The sequence below is a fragment of the Ctenopharyngodon idella genome, chromosome 12 (genome assembly GCF_019924925.1).
Source record: "Ctenopharyngodon idella isolate HZGC_01 chromosome 12, HZGC01, whole genome shotgun sequence".
NCBI classification, from domain to species: Eukaryota; Metazoa; Chordata; class Actinopteri; order Cypriniformes; family Xenocyprididae; genus Ctenopharyngodon; species Ctenopharyngodon idella.
In genome coordinates, this window is record NC_067231.1 from 7,491,058 (window position 1) to 7,511,427 (window position 20,370).

The 20,370-nt window shown below is 35.6% G+C and overlaps 1 protein-coding gene across 1 annotated transcript; it reads right to left on the reverse strand.

Annotated features, from left to right (window-relative positions):
* Positions 1-493: 493 nt before the first annotated feature.
* Positions 494-20,014, reverse strand: pgap3 (post-GPI attachment to proteins phospholipase 3). The gene is made up of 8 exons (XM_051914225.1): positions 19,418-20,014; positions 11,226-11,323; positions 10,967-11,119; positions 7,497-7,559; positions 7,301-7,362; positions 7,061-7,197; positions 4,465-4,669; positions 494-1,878 (listed from the first exon to the last, which is right to left on the reverse strand). The coding sequence occupies exons 1-8, from the start codon at positions 19,620-19,622 to the stop codon at positions 1,815-1,817; spliced, it is 987 nt and encodes a 328-aa protein (XP_051770185.1). The 5' UTR covers positions 19,623-20,014; the 3' UTR covers positions 494-1,814.
* Positions 20,015-20,370: the final 356 nt, after the last annotated feature.

Here is a 20,370-nt window from a genome sequence, read left to right on the forward strand (position 1 = left end):
TTATACTGTACAAACTGTATTTTCTATCGCCCTACACTACCCTTACACCTAAACTTACCCATCACAGGAAACTGGGCACATTTTTGCTTTCTCAAAAAACTCATTCTGTATGATTTATAAGCCTTTTGAAAAATGGGGACATGGGGTAATGTCCCATAAGTCACACTCTCCTTATAATACCTATGTCATACCCATGTCATTATACAAATTTGTGTCCTGATATGTCACAAACACACACACACACACACACACACACACACACACACACACACACACGCAATCCTTCTTCATCCCTTTTCCATTACCTTCTGTGGAAAACCAATTCTAAGTAATATTTTCATTGCAAAGGCATTCTTGGTGAAAATAAACGAAAATCGCTCAAAAATCTAACATTCAAAATGAAAATGTGTCAACAAAATAAAGCACAAAGTGATTGGATATATAAAAAGTGTAAGGAAATGAAAAACAAAGATAAAGCAGCAACACAGAAAAAAAAAAAAAAAACATAATATGTCAAAGGAAAAGTCATTTCTTTGCTATCTCATATCATGCCACTCTTTTAATCTTCCTGTCTTAAGGTAAGTCTTTTATATTCAGGCAACAAGTAGCTCTGTGGTGGTGATATTAGGCATTTTCCTTAAAGTGATTAAAGGAATAGTTGACCCAAAAATGACAAATCTGTCATTTACTCAAGACTTTCCTCCACGGAACACAAAAGGAGATGTTTAGCAGAATGTTTCCACTGCTTTTTTGCTTTTGCTGTGACCAGAAAAACACCATCATAATACCATCAGTATCATTAAGAACTACAGTGAGTGAATATTATCAGTAAATAATGAGATAAATTTTGATCCGTTACTAACATCATAGTCATACTTTTTTTGATCATTTTAATTGTGCTTTTTGTCATTTTTGAAGCTTGACAGTCCCTGGTCACCTTTCATTTTTATTGTATAACCGTTCTGCTAAACTCCTCCTTATGCGTTCCAATGAAAAGCATCCTGAATAAACATTAACAGAATTTTCATGTGGGCGTAAACTATTCATTTAAATCTACAGTGATTAAAGTGAATGATAACTATATAAAAAATGGGTAACTTGATATGCACTGCTACAAGTACAAAATGTCCAATCCATCACAAGTCTATGCTGGGAAACCAGAGAACAGTGAACAGTGACTTCACGCAGTGTGGAAACTAATCAGCACTGCGCTCTCTGCTGGTAGCTCCTGGTATTGCACCCTAGTGAGGTAACTGTCACACGTCTCAGAAACAGAGCACGCTGCTCACTCATAACCCCTCCTGAGTACTGATCTTGAGCACACTTATAGTGAACGGATGTTTAAAAGCAAAACTCAGTCTACCTCTGAAATATATTCACTGCAGGGTCATTAAATCACGCACCACAAGTGTAGACGGATATGAATGTGAGATATGAACAACTTGTTAGAGATATTTATGGTGTTATTATTCAGTGCACCTTTTTAAAGTGTTGATAAAGTGGTGTAGAAAGGCTAATTCATTTCTTAATTAAAGGCAAACCTCAGTGAATGCAAACATCAATTCAGGTTTCAACTACAGTACAGTGGCACATCTTTAAAACCTGACCAAACGACAACCCTTTCGGTAGAATGCAAAAATAAAAAGGTATGGTAAAAAGAAAGTGTAAACACAAGAAAATATTCGAATTCAAAACTTCAGCCCCAGGACATGTGCCGGAAGCCACTGCGGTTGAGGCCTGGCTCAGTCCGGCTGGCACTTGCCCTGATGGGAAGGATATCAGAGGAGGGGTCAGGGTTCTGAGACTGTTTCCTCCTAGTCCAGTTTCACTCCAGTTTTCTCTGTGTTGAGGAGGTGAAGGCTGTCGTCTATGAGAAAACTACAAGAACAAAAAAAACAAGGAAAACATATACTGTAAAAAAAGATTTTCGAAGTTGTAAATAAAACAAAGATTATTGGAGTAAATTTAAACTTTTTCAGTCTGTCACGTTTAATTCAATGTGCTACTTGTCATTTCTTTGAAATTGTTTGTAAAATTTACTAGCAAGTGAAAACTGTTTCAAAGTAAATCCTACACCATTTTTTCAGTAGATATGTTTCCATCCAAAGTTGCAAATTTAACTAACTCAAAATTGGAAATTCACGTAAAACTAATCGGCACTTCCTGTAAAATTAGCATAAAATATCTGTAATAAAAATGGAAGTTTCTGCAATTGAGGAAGCCACTGTGGCTTTTTTATCCTACATCATAAATGACTTGTACCTCAGAGAACACAGATTAAGCGCAATAAATGCTGTCATGTTATCTTGCGTTTGGATGCCTGGTGTTTGTGAACACAATCATAGGAGACGGTTCTGGTAGGTCATTATACCAAATAATTTTGATGACAGACTTTGGCTCAGGCATTTCAGAATAACTAAAACAATGTTTGAGATGCTGTGCAATGAAACCGATCCACTGGTTAGTCCAGATATCCAATCACATCCTCTGTTGAGGCAACCTCATGTGAGATTTTTGTTGCGCATCGAGGGATTTATTCGATAAATGTGTTTCCGTTGTACTTTATGCGCATGTCTTCTTATTGCATAAAAAAATAATCCGACTCAATTGAGCGCATACGTTTTTTATGGGCATCTTTAAAATTTCTTCACATCTTGGCATTTCCGTCCAGCGTTTTTTTAATGCGATATCCCAAAATTTGTATGAAAATAGGTAGATAGTTTAATATGGGGCCCAAAATTATTATATGTAATTTAATTTAAGGAAATCAAACAATCAAAATGAAAATTTGTCAACAAAATAAAGCACAAAGTGATCAGATATTTAAAAAGTGCAATGAAATGAAAAACAAAGATAAAGTAGCAATAGAGAAAAAAACATGCTATAAAATCCATGTCTAAGGAAAAGAATATTTTTCTCATATCATGCCACTCATTAACTCTTCTTCTCATAAAGATGAAGTCAGTCTTTTATATACAGGCAAGAAGTAGCTTTGTGGTGGTTATACTAGCCATTCAACACTGAACTGACTTCAGCCGAACAATGCCACTATTGTCTTTTTAGAGCTGCTTTACAGCAGACTTGAATCTTTGATCATTACTTTCCTTTTTATTACTGTAAAGCTGCTTTGAAACAATCTCTATTTTATAAAGGACTATATAAATAAAGATGACTTGACTTGACATTCAAGGAGTATTTTAACCAAAACTGACAAACTTGTCATTTACTCATGACTTCCCTACATGGAACACAAAAGGAGATGTTTAACAAAATGTTCGTGCTGCTCTTTTCAATACAGTGGAAGCATATCTTGACCAGGTGCTATCAACCACCAAAATGGGCTAAAAAGCACCATATAAATATTATAATCAGGAAATAATGACCTACATTTTGGCCCATTCCTCACTTTAAATACAGAGCACAAGTCATACTTTTTTTGATGCTTTCAATGATGCTTTTTTTGTCATTTTTGAAGCTTGACAGTCTCTGCCTGGTCTCCTTAAAGGTTTAATTCATTCAAAAATGAAAATTCTGTCAATTAATTATTCACCCTTGTGTCGTTCCACGTCCGTAAGACCTTTGCTCATCTTTGGAACACAAATGAAGATATTTTTAATGGAATCTGAGAGCTCTCTGACCCCTCCATAAAGATCCAACACAACTACCAGTTTCAAGGTCCAGTAAGGTAGGAAAGACATCAATAAATTAATCCACTCACGTCGCTTCATAAAATTGAGGTTATACCACTGGAGTTACATGGAGTACTTTAATGATGCCTTTCCTACCTTTCTGGAAAAGTGGTAGTTGCGTTGGATATCTATGGAGGAACAGAAAGCTCTCAGATTTCATTAAAAATATCTTCAATTGTGTTCTGAAGATGAACGAAGGTCTTACAAATGTGGAACGACACGAGGGTGAGTAATTAATGACAGAATTTTCATTTTTGGGTGAACTAACCCTTTAACATGTCAAAATTATTATGACACTGGACCACAAAACCAGTCATAAGTCACACAAGTATATTTGTAGCAATAGCCAACAATACATTGTATGGGTCAAAATTAGTGATTTTTTTTTTATGCCAAAAATCATTAGGATATTAAGTAAAGATCATGTTCCATGAAGATATTTTGTAAATTTCCTACCGTAAATATATCAAAAATTTATTTTTGTGAGTGGATATTCATTGCTAAGGACTTAATTTGGACAAATTTAAAGGTGATTTTCTCAATATTTTGATTTTTTTTGCACCCTCGGATTCCAGATTTTCAAATAGTATATTGTCCAAATATTGTCCTATCCTAACAAATCATGCATCAATGGAAAGCTTATTTATTCAGCTTCCATATGATGTATAAATCTCAATTTCAAAAAATTGACCCTTATGAGGGTCCATATGTGCAATTTACATCCTACAGACACAAGATGAAGACACAAAATGTGAAACAGGCCATGCATGTGTACCTGTAGAAGAGGAAGTGGACGGGTACGGTGCTGAGGTGCCAGACGGCATGAGCGTCTAGAACCCAGAAGAGTGGAGGGAAATCCAGCAGCTCCAGCAGGGCAAGGCCATGCAGTAAGAGCACCACCATACCACACTTCCACCAGTACGGCAAAATCCTCCGGTTCAGCCAACACCAGCACAGCCACCACAACAGGTTTATCATGCCTGTGACAGAAGCACAAGATCAGAGGGAAAGACAGATGGGTAATACCGACTATATCCCATTACTGTATGAGTCTTGTTTTTAAACCTTTACTTTAAGTGTTACATAATGTAAAGCTGGTTTTGCACTGATGCCAGACTCATTCATGTGTTATGGATAATTTTATTTTTTGGTTTGCATCCATCAGGCTCCAAATAAAAAAAATTATATAAATCAAATGAAATTTTAGTTGTACAGAATTTAACTGGATTATCAAAATAGGCTCTATCATATGGTTATGTTATACATAAACATATTTCAGTTAAATAACTATATTGTAATATATACCATTACTGTGATATAAAAATACTTTTTCAGTATGATTTTAGTCATACTGTCCACTTATTTTGGAAACGCTACCATTTAATATTTAACACCTTTTTCACAAATATCATATTTGTGTGGTGCTTATTAATACATAGTTTATGACACCGAGCTGACGCGATCAATCTTTGTTATTAACATGTATCTAGTAAAAGGTTAAATAACAACATAAACATTGTAAAAGTGCATATATAATAAAACAAATCACTGCATATAAAGTAATAAAAAAAAAAATATTGTGAACTGTTTTCGCTTTTCCTTCTTACACCATGTCTACACCGGATGCGAGCGGCGCAATACGACGCAAAAAAAGACAGTAGAATCCATTATAATCAGTGATGTTGTCTACACTGGATGTGGCGCGATGCGAGCGACAAATCTCTGACAGTAAACAGATGCCTCGTTCTATTTATGATGTACTGATACGGAGGACAAATGCTTTGAAATGGGCACTTTGTCGTGTCGTGTAGACAGCTTTTAGCTGTTGTGACACGAGTCAACGGTCACGTCCGGTGTAGACACGGTGTTATTGTTATTTTATCGAAAAAAAAAAGAAGTAATTTATGTGTAAAAATGTATTGTGTAATTTAATGGCAATGTAAAGCTTTTTACGATGCAAATAAAGCTTTTTGAACCTGAATCTAAAATGTCAAGACCTTTTTGTGTTTACACAAAACTGAGTGTGTTTACATACAACAAAATGCTTAAAAAAGATCCAAAATAAGCACCTATATTTACAGTTTATATGTAAATATCAAACTAACACTGCAAAAAAAAACTGTACGTTTACATTACATTGACTGATTCAGTAAAAAGTGGGCAAAGCTGACAGAACAATTACATGCAAAGATCTACACTGTTCAATAAATCGACTGAGCTTTGATTACAGTCAATATGAAACAGCATTCAAAACCCATTTTACTCCAGTAATGTGACATTTTTCTGAATGAAAAAGGATTTTAAAATATAGGTCATGACTTGATTTAATTCATGATGATTTTATTCAGTGGGAATTGATCGGATTGTGAAAAGCAGCTATTTGATTCCAGTGGATTGTGGAAAACTACTCCCCTGTTTTTTTTTTTATTTGGAATAATGTACACTGATGGATCATCACAATAAGACCAAAAATATTTATTAAGATAATTTATTAAAGTGCGTCTATTATGCTATTTTAAAGGTTCCTAATTTTGTTTTGGAGGTCTTCTACAATAGGTTTACATGCATCTATGGTCAAAAAACACTTGAATTTTCTCATAATATATCATCACCTCTTTTCTCACAGGGTCTGAAATGGGTTGATAAAGGATTCAGTCTCTTTAAACCCCTCCTTCCTGAGAGCCTACTCTGCTCTGATTGGTCATATGGCCCAGGCTGTTGTGATTGGTCTATTTCTTACAGCGTATGTCAGAAACGAAACACCCATATCTGGAATTTAGCACCAGAGGCTTCCTCAGCACTTGTATACACAGTGATATGAGCAGTAATGATGCCGTTGGTTTTACCATATCATCCTTTGTAAGTGAATGCAAAGTAGATTTGCTTTTGCAGCGCAGAAAACAACATGTCGTCAACATGAACCACACTCTTCTAGGCCTCAGCTACAACTACAGTGTTTGAAGGCCGGTCAAAGCAGATGTTGTTTACGGGCAGCCAATGAGGACAATAGGCTGGCATTATGCAAATTTGTTAAAAAAAACTACATAGGTTTGTGCAGGAAGTAAGACTAGATTTACTGACGCCTCGTTTCAGGCAGTTCAGCATCAGTTCTTTCTTTTGGGAGACAATAACTCCTTTTATCATGCATTTTGACCGTTAAAGCTTTTCAGACCTTTTACATTCACAACCAGCTTTTTTTCACACTACATGAAAGGTAATATCCGAAAAAGCATAATCCATTCATGACCTTTCCCAAAAAACAAACAAACACACACACCATTTTTACATGACCTTACACATTATTAGCATATCATAGTCACTGTAAAATCATGCATTTTAACACACTCACTGTGGTATTCACAACATCTTACCTATGGTGGCATTGGCAGCCATGTTGTACCCATAGTCAAAACTGACGAAGGTCAGATAAGACACATGAGACGTGAAGGCCAGAATGAGCAGAACTCCTACCATACTGGAAATTGCAGGCCTACGCAAGCCCAACGTCCTGAAAAACAAATGTTAATCCTCAAATCACCATCATGAACGAAGAGTTCAACAGCACTACATATTGTCAATCGACCGTTTATGAGCATTTCCTGTTCACACACCTGACGCAGCACAAGTAGATAGAGTAGAGAATGACAGCTGATGCACAGAAGTAGTCCATCTTCTATAAAACAAAGACAGAAAATCTCTATTAACGCTTTGGACATAAATATTTTTGCCATGACAGTCATTAATGTTAATTAAAAAATGTAAGAAAATGTTTAGAATTTGTCTTTGAATCATTTCTTGAAAGGTTACCTCTGTTAGATAGGTGTCTCTCGTGTGGAACACTGTAGACCAGAACCATGCATTCAGCGAAACCTGCAGAGAGACACAAACATGGTTGAGCACCACTTACATTTACAGTGGGGTCCAGTTTCACTTGAAGAAAAAGTGTTTTGTATTTTTCTGGTAGATTTTTTTTTTTTTTAAACAATAACAATATGAACTGAAAAATAAATATAATGAATTTTGGAATGTCTGAGCTCTAGACAGCAGCACTAGAGATGACGTGAACAAAACTGATCATGTGATCCAGCATGATTTCAGAATGTTCCAAAGAGTATCTGACCATCTGTACAATATGATCAAGAGTCACATGATCAATGTTACTAATTTGATTAGTGACCTAGAAATAGTGAAAAATCCTAATATTTCTTTTCCCTTTATTTACGGCATAAACATTTAAAAATTAATTAATTAAATAAGAGTTTAAATATTACATTTTCAGTGTGGTTTCAGACTTTTTGATTACTTTTTTTTTTTTTTTTGCAGAGGTGTAGAACATTGTAAGGAATTTAATGATACTGGTTCCAGCGGGTTTACAGCCTGTTGCATCAAATCCCTTTAGTTAAAGGGTTAGTTCACCCAAAAATGAAAATTCTGTCATTAATTACTCACCCTCATGTCGTTCCACACCCGTAAGACTTCATTCATCTTCGAAACACAAATGAAGATATTTTTGATGAAATCCGAGAGTTTTTTAGTCCCTTCATTGGGAGCAACGCAATTTACACATTCAAGGCTCAGAGCGTTAGGAAAGACATCATTAAAGTACTCCATATGACTCCAGTGGTTTCACCTCAATTTTATGAAGTGACGCGAGTGCTCTGTTTGCGCAAAAAAACATAAAACATTGTTTTTTTGTGCAAACAAAGCACTTGCGTTGCTTATTAAAATTGAGGTTAAACCACTAGTGTCACATGGAGTACTTTAATGATGTCTTTACTACCGTTCTTGACCTTGAATGTATAAATTGTGTTGCTCCCAATGAAGGGACTGAAAGCTCTCGGATTTCATCAAAAATATCTTCATTTGTGTTCCGAAGATGAACGAAGGTCACGACATGAGGGTGAGTAATTATTAATTAATTATTAATGAAAATTAAGAATTTTATGCCCCCTTTTACAAGATGTAAAATAAGTCTCTGATGTCCCCAGAGTGTATATGTGAAGTTTTAGCTCAAAATACCAGACAGATAATTTTTTATAGCATGTTAAAATTGCCACTTTTTGGGATTGAGCAAAAACACACCGTTTCAGTGTATGCCCTTTAAATGCAAATGAGCTGCTGCGCTCGGCCTAAGAGGGCGGAGCTTCAAGAGCTCGTTCTCCGGTCAGTCAGGTGTCAGGAGTCAGTCAGGACGCACTATAATGTCAGAAACTGCGAATATATGCTGCATGGAGATAGAACAGGTAGCCAATAGTTTAGTTTAATTTCAGTTATAACTTATATTGTCTTCTTGTTTTTATCCACTATAGTAGTACAAGCCTGTTTACCGATGAGTTTTATAACGTCTATTGTACTTCACACAAAATATGAAGCGTCTGTTTTCACTCTAGAAAATCACTGTAAGAGCTTAATAAAACACAGTGCATGTGTGCATTAAAATATTATCCATAAACTCTCTCTCTCCCTTGCATTATCATCAACATACATAGCAAAGTACACAGAAACACTCGTTACAACTAACAGTAAACAAATATATAAAGACCTTATGCCTTTTCGGGTGGTGCTTAATATACTGGTAAACTTTAAATCAGTATATCTCCAATGAACTGTAATAAAGTGCTCTCACCTTCATTACTGCCGTATCCAGTATCACTCTGGAGACTGTAAGCTGGATCACGAACAGTACTGATCTATCCTTGAGTAACAAATTTTTAGCTCAACCTCTGTTTTGTATTGTCCCTTTGTATTGACATTCGTTTACAAAGCAGTCCGGTGTGAAATGATTCGTGCGGACATAAACAAATTTCGGTAGAGTTGAGGGAGCATTTTCTTCAAAAACAAAATTAATCCACCTCGTCTTCAGCGCTCAGATTTAGGGAGTATATTGAGAGAGCTATGTGGATTAATCCATCCAGCTACAGAACACCTAAAACGCTTGGGAGACATTCTCGTCAGTGCAGCAATGACGGACTGTGTAAACTCGCTGTGAACTCACTCAGGGCGGTTCTATGTTAAAACGGCAGTGTCTGTCAACATTCGTGGGCAGGGTCTGTGGCTTTTGTGACGTCACACTGCCAGGGATCTGGAAACGGCTTGTTCTGAGACACTGCTTATGATTTATGGGGATTAAAAAAAAAAGGAGTGGTTGGATTTTTATCATTATAGGGTGGTTGTGTACACACACTGCAAACACACATTTATGTCCAAACACCACGCAAAAGTGAATTTTGCATAATAGGTCCCCTTTAAGAATGCATTTAGTGATAATTTGCTTAGTTTAAGGGGTTTGTTACAACTGAGCCCTGGCTCCTAAACAATTCTTTTAGTATTTGAGAGTACTAAAAAAAATGTTGTTAAGAATAATTGGTCCTAACTATATTTCACAAGCCTTAAGTACAGCTAAAATAACAGTAACAATTAAATTATATAATATAATTATATATATTATATTATATAATTTATTTCAAGCAGGGTATGACAAAAGTAATTTTCGGGTGAACTATCCCTTAAAAAGAAAACATTAACATAATTTGGAATTATTGAAATTTCACTGTTTTAGCTTCTGAGAAAAACTTAAAGTTTTACCAGTTTTCATAATGTAGAAAGTCTGTTAATTTATATGATAAACATAATACAGCAAACTAAATGAGGTAAAAATGAGTAGGTAAAAAAAGACCTGCATATAAGTTGACAATCTATTGAATTGTGCTTATGTGAAAGTGCAATAACTCTGATAAAATATAAAAAGGAATTTTTCAAATGAGAATAATCACGATTATAATTTTTTTTAACCATTCTCGAGTATAATCGGATATAGAAAAAAGTATGCACATTTGGCGTGCTGTCCGAGGGGAGGGCTCCAAGCTCAGAATTTGGCCCAAACCCAGAGTACTCCCCCCATCCCTGGTTGGGATAGGAAATATTTAAGAGTGAGGAGTTGGGGTGGTGGAGGGATGCTGGAAAACTGTTGTGGGATAGAGGTAGGTTGGCTATATATACCTCCTCTCATGCTAATTAGGTTGATTATCTGAACATGCTCCTCCTGAGCTTTGTTAATGAAACATCATTTATAGTGCAGCCCAACACACCACCTACTATTTCTCCCCCATTACATTGAATAGTGCTGCAGGAAACAGAGCATTTTAGTACGGAGTTCCTTGTGACTTCCTTGAGCACAAGAATGCAGAAATTCTGGAATCATTAACGGTAATCATTGTCATTCAGATGCAGCATTTGTGAAAAAACTAGTGTACTAGTGCAGACAGACACTGTCTCACCAGTGAGAAGGCGGTGATGGTGTGGTACATGGGGCTTTGACGAGGGACGGCGCTGCGGTATCTCAGCAGCATCAGCAGACATGCCAGACCGTTGAGCAGAGATGCCAGCGCAGATGCAGGCTCCTCAAAACACAGGAAACGTGCAAATGGCCACTAGACAATGTCACAAATAGGAAAAAAAGATGTAGAATCAAGGTAAAAAGTACATATTTCTTATAGTGATGATCATTAAAATTGGTTCACGTTGGTTGACACTAACCTTCCCGTGAAACTGTGGTACACTGTAGCCCTCTGCCTGGTACAGACCCACGGTGGTCCACATGCACTGATACCTGCAGTCATCACGACACGTCCAGCCTGAAAGACCAGACACTTCAAATGATCCATTGCACAGGAAAGGTTGCAGGACAACATTATGTAAATCTGACATATCATACGTAAATTTACAATACTAACCAAATCTCATTAAAAGGTTTTTATACTATACAGGTGCTGGTCATATAATTAGAATATCATCAAAAAGTTGATTTATTTCACTAATTCCATTCAAAAAGTGAAACTTGTATATTATATTCATTCATTACACACAGACTGATATATTTCAAATGTTTATTTCTTTTAATGTTGATGATTATAACTGCCAATTAGGGAAAATCCCAAATTCAGTATCTCAGAAAATTAGAATATTGTGAAAAGGTTCAGTATTGAAGACACCTGGTGCCACACTCTAATTAGCTAATTAACTCAAAACACCTGCAAAGGCCTTTAAATGGTCTCTCAGTCTAGTTCTGTAGGCTACACAATCATGGGGAAGACTGCTGACTTGACAGTTGTCCAAAAGACGACCATTGACACCTTGCACAAGGAGGGCAAGACACAAAAGGTCATTGCAAAAGAGGCTGGCTGTTCACAGAGCTCTGTGTCCAAGCACATTAATAGAGAGGCGAAGGGAAGGAAAAGATGTGGTAGAAAAAAAGTGTACAAGCAATAGGGATAACCACACCCTGGAGAGGATTGTGAAACAAAACCCATTCAAAAATGTGGGGGAGATTCACAAAGAGTGGACTGCAGCTGGAGTCAGTGCTTCAAGAACCACTACGCACAGACGTATGCAAGACATGGGTTTCAGCTGTCGCATTCCTTGTGTCAAGCCACTTTTGAACAACAGACACCGTCAGAAGCGTCTCGTCTGGGCCAAAGACAAAAAGGACTGGACTGCTGCTGAGTGGTCCAAAGTTATGTTCTCTGATGAAAGTAAATTTTGCATTTCCTTTGGAAATCAGGGTCCCAGAGTCTGGAGGAAGAGAGGAGAGGCACATAATCCACATTGCTTGAGGTCCAGTGTAAAGTTTCCACAGTCAGTGATGGTTTGGGGTGCCATGTCATCTGCTGGTGTTGGTCCACTGTGTTTTCTGAGGTCCAAGGTCAACGCAGCCGTATACCAGGAAGTTTTAGAGCACTTCATGCTTCCTGCTGCTGACCAACTTTATGGAGATGCAGATTTCATTTTCCAACAGGACTTGGCACCTGCACACAGTGCCAAAGCTACCAGTACCTGGTTTAAGGACCATGGTATCCCTGTTCTTAATTGGCCAGCAAACTCGCCTGACCTTAACCCCATAGAAAATCTATGGGGTATTGTGAAGAGGAAGATGCGATATGCCAGACCCAACAATGCAGAAGAGCTGAAGGCCACTATCAGAGCAACCTGGGCTCTTATAACACCTGAGCAGTGCCACAGACTGATCGACTCCATGCCACGCCGCATTGCTGCAGTAATTCAGGCAAAAGGAGCCCCAACTAAGTATTGAGTGCTGTACATGCTCATACTTTTCATGTTCATACTTTTCAGTTGGCCAAGATTTCTAAAAATCCTTTCTTTGTATTGGTCTTAAGTAATATTCTAATTTTCTGAGATACTGAATTTGGGATTTTCCTTAGTTGTCAGTTATAATCGTCAAAATTAAAAGAAATAAACATTTGAAATATATCAGTCTGTGTGTAATGAATGAATATAATATACAAGTTTCACTTTTTGAATGGAATTAGTGAAATAAATCAACTTTTTGATGATATTCTAATTATATGACCAGCACCTGTACACGCAGAATTAGTCGGAAGACAGAGTTGATTGAATTTCTGTGATTCATGCTCTTATCTAAAGGCTTATGCTTACATGCTTCAAATTATATTTGTAAGCAAATATAAGTCTACTCTACTGGAACTTCAAAAAGTTTATAAAGAGGTCATAAAACTAATTCATATGAATTGAGCGGTTTAGTCCAAATTTTCTGAATAGACTTGATCGCTTTTTATGATGAACAGATCGAATTTAGTCTTTTATTCACATATAAACATTGATCAGCGAACATTAATAGAAGCTCAACCGAACCTGAATGACGCGTGAGAACAAACCTCTTCCGGAAGCTCAAACATGCTGACATTTGATCAATGTTTATATGTGAATAAAAGCCTAAATTCAATCATAAAAAGCGATCGAGTCTCTTTAAAAAATATGGAACTGCTCAATTCATATGGATTAGTTTTATGATCTCTTTATGAACTTTTTGAAGCGTCAGTTGTGTAGGCAGGTTATGGAGGGACAGAAAGCTCCAAGATTTCCTCAAAAAGATCTTCATTTGTGTTCCGAAAATGAACGAAAGTCTTATGGGTGTAGAACGACATGAGGGTGAGTAATTAATGACAGAAATTTCATTTTTGGGTGAACTAACCCTTTAAGTTAACTTCATCCAAAGCTAACAAAGTTCAGCTAAATGTTTCACTGTCGAGCAAAAGTATATGACTATGTACAAATTATTATTTTTAAGATTTGTAATGTAATCATTATAACAATGAATGTACATTAATAAGGTGCTATGCACATAATATTACAGGTCAGGCTTTAAATGCAACTCAATTTTATGCCATATGTATTGGGGGGGTCTCCCTATCCAGAAATGGGTTATTGGTCTAAGTGGCTAAAGACCCCTAAATTAAAAGTTATACTTCCTGACATAAGAGAATGTTGCTATGCAACAAAAATCACCATCTGCTATTGGAGTTGTGCAGTGACATAGTGAACAGGAGATCAGAACTGTTACACAATCATGGATTTAGCTGGACACTGTATTTTCTGAAGAGACAGAACTGTCTGTTTTATTATTTGTTTGTTTATTTTCTGTGTCTTAAAAACTTTATTATATGTACACACTACCATTCAAAATTTTGGGGTTGGTAAGAGTTTTTATGTTTCTGATAGAAAACATATCTTAAGCTCAATGACCAGGAATGTTGAAATCAATGTTGAAATCTGTTGTGCTGCTTCATATTTTTTAATAATTTACTTGAATTATTGACAAAGTAGAAGAGATTAATCTGAAAGGTACATTAAAAATATTACTTATATATATATAGACATGAATATATACATATTTAAATGGCCATATGAATTCAAAGAATATTTTTACTCAATAAGCCTATAGGTTTAAATGAATACCAAAGATGTCTAAAATGCACATCTAACTGAATAAAAACCCCATGAATTATAAGTAGTATTAAATTTAAGGTAACAAGAAAGGTAACAGACATACAGACAATATGTAACACACAAATAATATACAGGTGCTGGTCATATAATTAGAATATCATCAAAAAATTCATTTTTTTATTATAAATTATTTTTAAAAATGAAACTTTCATATATTTTAGATTCCCTACATGTAAAGTAAAACATTTCAAAAGTTTTTTTTTTTAAATTTTGATGATTAGAGCGTACAGCTCATGAAAGTCCAAAATCCAGTATTTCAAAATATTAGAATATTTCCTAAGATCAATCAAAAAATGGATTTGCAAAACAGAAAAGTTCAAGTTCTTTAAAGTATGTTCTTTTGTGCACTCAATACTTGATCGGCAGGACATATTACAGCAAATGACTTGCTCCTAGCACAAATTACAGCATCAGTGAAGTGTGGCATGGAAGTGATCAGCCTGTGGCACTGCTGAGGCACTATTGAGCCTTCAGATCATCTGTATATTGTTGGATCGACTGTTTCTCATCTTTCTCTTGAAAATATCCCATAGATTCAGGTCAGGCATATTGGCTGGCCAATAAAGCACAGTAATATCATGCTCAGCAAACCACTTGGAAGTGGTTTTTGCACTGTGGGCAGGTGCTAAAGTCCTGCTGGAAAAGGAAATCAGCATCTCCATAAAGCTTGTCAGCAGATGGAAGCATAAAGTGCTCCAAAATCTCCTGGAAGATGGCTGCATTGACTTTGCACTTGATAAAACACAATGGACCAACACCAGCAGACGTCACGGCCCCCCCAAATCATTATTGACTTCAGAAACTTCACACTAGACTTCAAGCAGCTTGGATTCTGTGCCTCTCCAGTCTTCCTTCATACTCTGGGACCATGATTTCAACATGAAATGCAAAATTTACTTTTATCTGAAAAGAGGACTTTCGACCACTGTTCACTGTCCAGTTCTTTTTCTCCTTAGCCCAGGTAAGATGCTTCTGACGTTGTCTCTGGTTCAGAAGTGGCTTGGTAGTCCTTTTCCTGAAGATGTCTGAGTGTGGTGACTCTTGATGCGCTGACTCCGGCTTCATTCTACTCATTGTGAAGCTCTCCCAAGTGTTTGAATTGGCTTTACTTGACAGTATTCTCAAGCTTGCGGTCATCCCTGTTGCTTGTGCACCTTTGCCTACCCAATTTCTTCCTTACAGTCAACTTTGCATTTAATATGCTTTGATATACACTCTGTAAACAGCCACCCCATTCAGTAATGACCTTCTGTGACTTACTCTCTTTGTGGAGGGTGTCAATGATTGTCTCCTGGACCATTGCCAAGTCAGCAGTCTTCCCCATTAGTGTGGTTTCAAAGAACAAAAGATACCCGGAATTTATACTGTAGGGATGGTCATTTAATGAAACTCAAATGTAAATATTCTAATATTTTGAGATACTGGATTTTGGACTTTCATGAGCTGTACGCTCTAATCAACAAATTTAAAAAAAAAAACTTTTGAAATGTTTTACTTTACATGTAGGGAATCTAGAATATATGAAAGTTTCATTTTTTAAAATAATTTACAATAAAAAAATGAACTTTTTCACGATATTCTAATTATATGACCAGCACCTGTATATATATTTTAGTTTTATTAATAATGTCATTATATGCTTTTTTCATTTTTTTTCATTTAGGATTTATTTATTAGGATTAATTTATTTTTATTTCAGTTTTTATTTTTATTTTTAGGTAGATTTAGTTTTTATTTATTTCAATTTAATAATTTTTAGTGCTTCAACTTAAACTTTTTTCAGTTTTTCAGTCAATAATTTAAACTTTTTTCAGTTTTTTTCAGCCAAGGCAACATTTCTAATTTTTGTTTAGTTAAAGTTAACTAATATTTATATTTTGGTTTATTTCAATTAACAGAATGGTTTTAATAGTTTTAGTTAATGATAATAACCCTGAATCCCAAAAAACACTGTCATTCAATTTAACAGAAAGTCAAAGATCACTATTTTTCAGAGACACTAAATTAGATCAATTAACTTCAAAACTGTTTCTTTCAACTGACTAAATCTTACAAATGTTGATATTCAGATGAAATTACAAAATTAAGAAGAGCATAGCATTCATCAAATGTGTTGAAATGAGATTTTGTGCTCTATGGTCAAGAGAAAAAATTAAGGTGGGGGTTCATCTTACCCTACTCTCAAGAGGAAAACAAACAAAAAATGAGCATAAAAATAAGCCGCTATAGGTCGCCTATTCAAAACAAAAGCTTGATGACGCTGAGATTGAATCTTGGGAGTTGTCGTCAGCCGGTGGAAAAAAATCGAGACGGGACTTCGGTAGAAATCATGTTCATGGATGAGATAATTAACGTTACTGTAGTAGGAAGCAGAGCAGGGCCGAGTGCTGCGGGAGTGGAATGAGGCTGCTGGAGCGATTGCTAATCAGAGACGAGCGCGACACACAGCTTGAGAGCAGCGGAACTTTTATTATGCCGCAGTCGCCGCATCCGCTTCTTCCAGTCCAGCGTATATGGGGTAACACGCACTGTTTTATCATATTAGCAATGTTAATTTTGTTGACGGATAATTTTCATCAACGACATTATTTCACAGACGAAAACGAGACGATGACTAAATAAAAATCCGTTTTGAATGACTAAAATCTATTCTAATTTTCATCAACGAAAAAAAATGAGATGAAAATGATAGAGAGAGACTATTTGGGAAGATATCCAGTCAGGACTGCTGTCCTGTGTGGAAGATGCGCACATTTGAAGTGTAACGTGCTGATCTAACCGCGGGAAAACGCGGCGCTGTTGCGTGCTCTAAAGGCTCGCGCAGCAGCGCTTCAGACTACTTCGCAATTAATGAATAGCGCACATTTATGCCAAGCGATTGCCTACAAGCTAATGTTGATGAATTATGACAATGTTTACTACACAATGTTTATATGGTAGTATGCTTTAGACGATTGTAAGAATGCATATGTTATCTCCCTCATCTGAGCTTAAATGAGCAGCCTGCTACAGACTGCAGACAGAGTGTGTATTTCGGAATGGTTTATAATTATTATTTTTTCCCTGGTCATTATTGTTATTTTGTTTACACAATAAACTGTATTTAATTTAATTTATTTTCTATTTAATTCATAGTAAACTACTGTATCTTCTGTCACAGGAAGGAAAGACTAAGAACATTATTTGACACATTCTATATATTTTACAGGTATAAGGGTTATTATAGTTAACTGAACCTAAAACCATAAAAAAAATCTTCATTACTTGAAATAAACGTTAACTGAAATAAAATATATATATATATATATATATATATATATATATATAAATGTTAACGTATTTTATTTCATCTAGTTTCCAAGCTTTAGCTTAACCTTATGTACTAAAGTAACTAAAACAGAAATAAAAAACTATATAGACATTTCAAGCAAAAACTAAAAGACATAAACACACAAGACATAACTAAAACTTTTAACTAAAATTACAATAAAAGAAGAAAAATCTAATCAATTTTTTAAACAAAAACTATAATAGTACCTCAATGATAAGTGTGTCAATCCCTGACAAGTACTGAATTGAGCTCTCTTTCGTGTCTTTTTGCACTTGAACGGTCAAAAACCGTCCACTTTGGTATAGAGTAAAGTTATAGTTGGTTGTCTTAAGCGAACATAAACAGTTTAGAGAGAATATCAGATGTATATCTTACTTAATGCATTACAATTTAACTAAATTAGATTTTAGTTGACTAAAACTAAAACAATTTCTGATTACTAAAATATGACTAAAACTAAATGGCATTTTAGTCAAAAGACTATGACTGAAACTAAATTTAAATTTGCTGTCAAAATTAACACTGCATATTAGATACATTTGAGTGTGTTGAAAATGATGTTATAACATTACTCTGAGCGTTCGCTCGGCGGCTGCTGTGAGACACTTGTTGCACACAGCAGTAAGCTAGATCAAGATTAGAATATAATTTTAATAAATGCTGGATGCCTTGTGTTGATAGGCATGCAATTAATTTTAAAACATATTGTATGACGGAGAAATGCTGTATTACTGTTATTAAAAATAAAGCTGCATCTGATTATGCTATTAGCCACTTGACAAAATAGTGTTTTTCTCTGAGACATGGTAAAAACATGCAGTCGCGGAAAATCAATAAAACGAGATTTACACAATAAGACTAAAAATGTTGAGCTATGTAACAATAATTAGTTTTCTGCCTATTAATGTAACCAAACAGTTGATCCCTTGTCTAATATAACATGTAATATATTAAAGCATCTTTAGTGTTTCCATGGTTTCTACAAAATAAAAACAGAGATTGATGGTAACGCAGGTATGACCTTACTAATAGGTGACGCACGGACACAGTTGGTCCGTGTCCTGGTTAAAATTGCTTATTTCTCTAGATTTAAACATTCTTGAAAACATCTGGGATAATGTAAGTACACAAGTCAACAAAATATATAACATTGTTTTAGTGTTTTTTTTTTTTTTTTGTTGATAGTTTAATCCAAAAATCTTACATATTGTGCTTTTAAATCAGCCTAAGGTTGTTGGCTGGTCCTAGCTAGTTTAACTGGTCTCCCAGCCTGCTGGTGTATGGCTGGTTTAGCTGGTCTCAAAGCCTGACAAGTGTCCAAAACCCATCTAAAGTGCCCATAACCCCCTTGAAAGTTTTTGTCATGATTTGCACATTTTTATAAATACTCATATTAAGATGAAGACTACTGTTCATTAAAATGTGCCAATAAATAATTTAGTATACAAATTCCTAATAATTTAATTCTTAAAAAATGTCAAGACATTTTCTACTGAAATTTGCAGTTTGCAGAAAGAATACTCAAATAGGTTAGTAGTGTTACCCAATACAATAGGTTAGTATAGTAGGCTACCTGTGAGTGCCATATATGGAGGTTGAGCGGACTGGAATCCCCGCAGTCGGGCCCCTGTGCAGTTCGTCCGGACACATTGTTTGACGCAGTCGCGGTAGACGGGCTCTTTGTCCCCCTGAGAGGCGCTCGCAGGAGCGAACAAGAGAAACACCGCAGCCGCTAGAAACATCAGGCGCGTCATGCTGCTGTCAGTCCGTCCGGTCATAAGGCACAACTGTGCAACATCAGGCCATTAGAGCGAGTCTAGCGAGAGTTTCGTTGACCGAGCATGACAGTATTCACAGCCACCGTGTCTTTTGTCTTTAAGCATAGATAAGCACCTTTTATTCGCTGCCCGGACAAGTTTCATAGACACATCACAAGCGAAATGTTACATTTCACTTAAAGACAAACCCGGAAGTGCAAATGCAGCGCGCATGCGCATGTCTCTCGCTTTCTCTCTCAACTCAGATACACACAATTCATCTGACAAATTAATGAATGAATAATCCAAATCTAAAATTATTACATTAATATAAAAGGAGGATTTTTTTTTTTTTTTTTTTTTTTTACAAATGCAAAGCATGATTGCTTATATACTGAATATAAAATAATTTGTGTTTGTGTAGCTATTTTTTACTATGCATGAGCTATGCAAAGTTTTATAAAAGTCAAGAGAACTTAAAAATAATAAGATCAATATAATAAGAACAAAAACTTCTAGGCACATTTCTTTTTCTAACCTAATTATTATACATGCAGTCTTTATGGTCGCAAATGAATAATATGGAATATAATACGCAGAGATAATACGGAATATTCTATTTTAAAAATATTTTGTCGCACTGCAGGAGCAGTTAAAATGAACTAGTGAAGGCAAAAATGTGGCTAAAATATTGAGAAATGTAAAATAAATGTTCAGGATGTAGATATACATTTCATGTGGAAAAAAAGAGATAAAAGTCATCATTGTC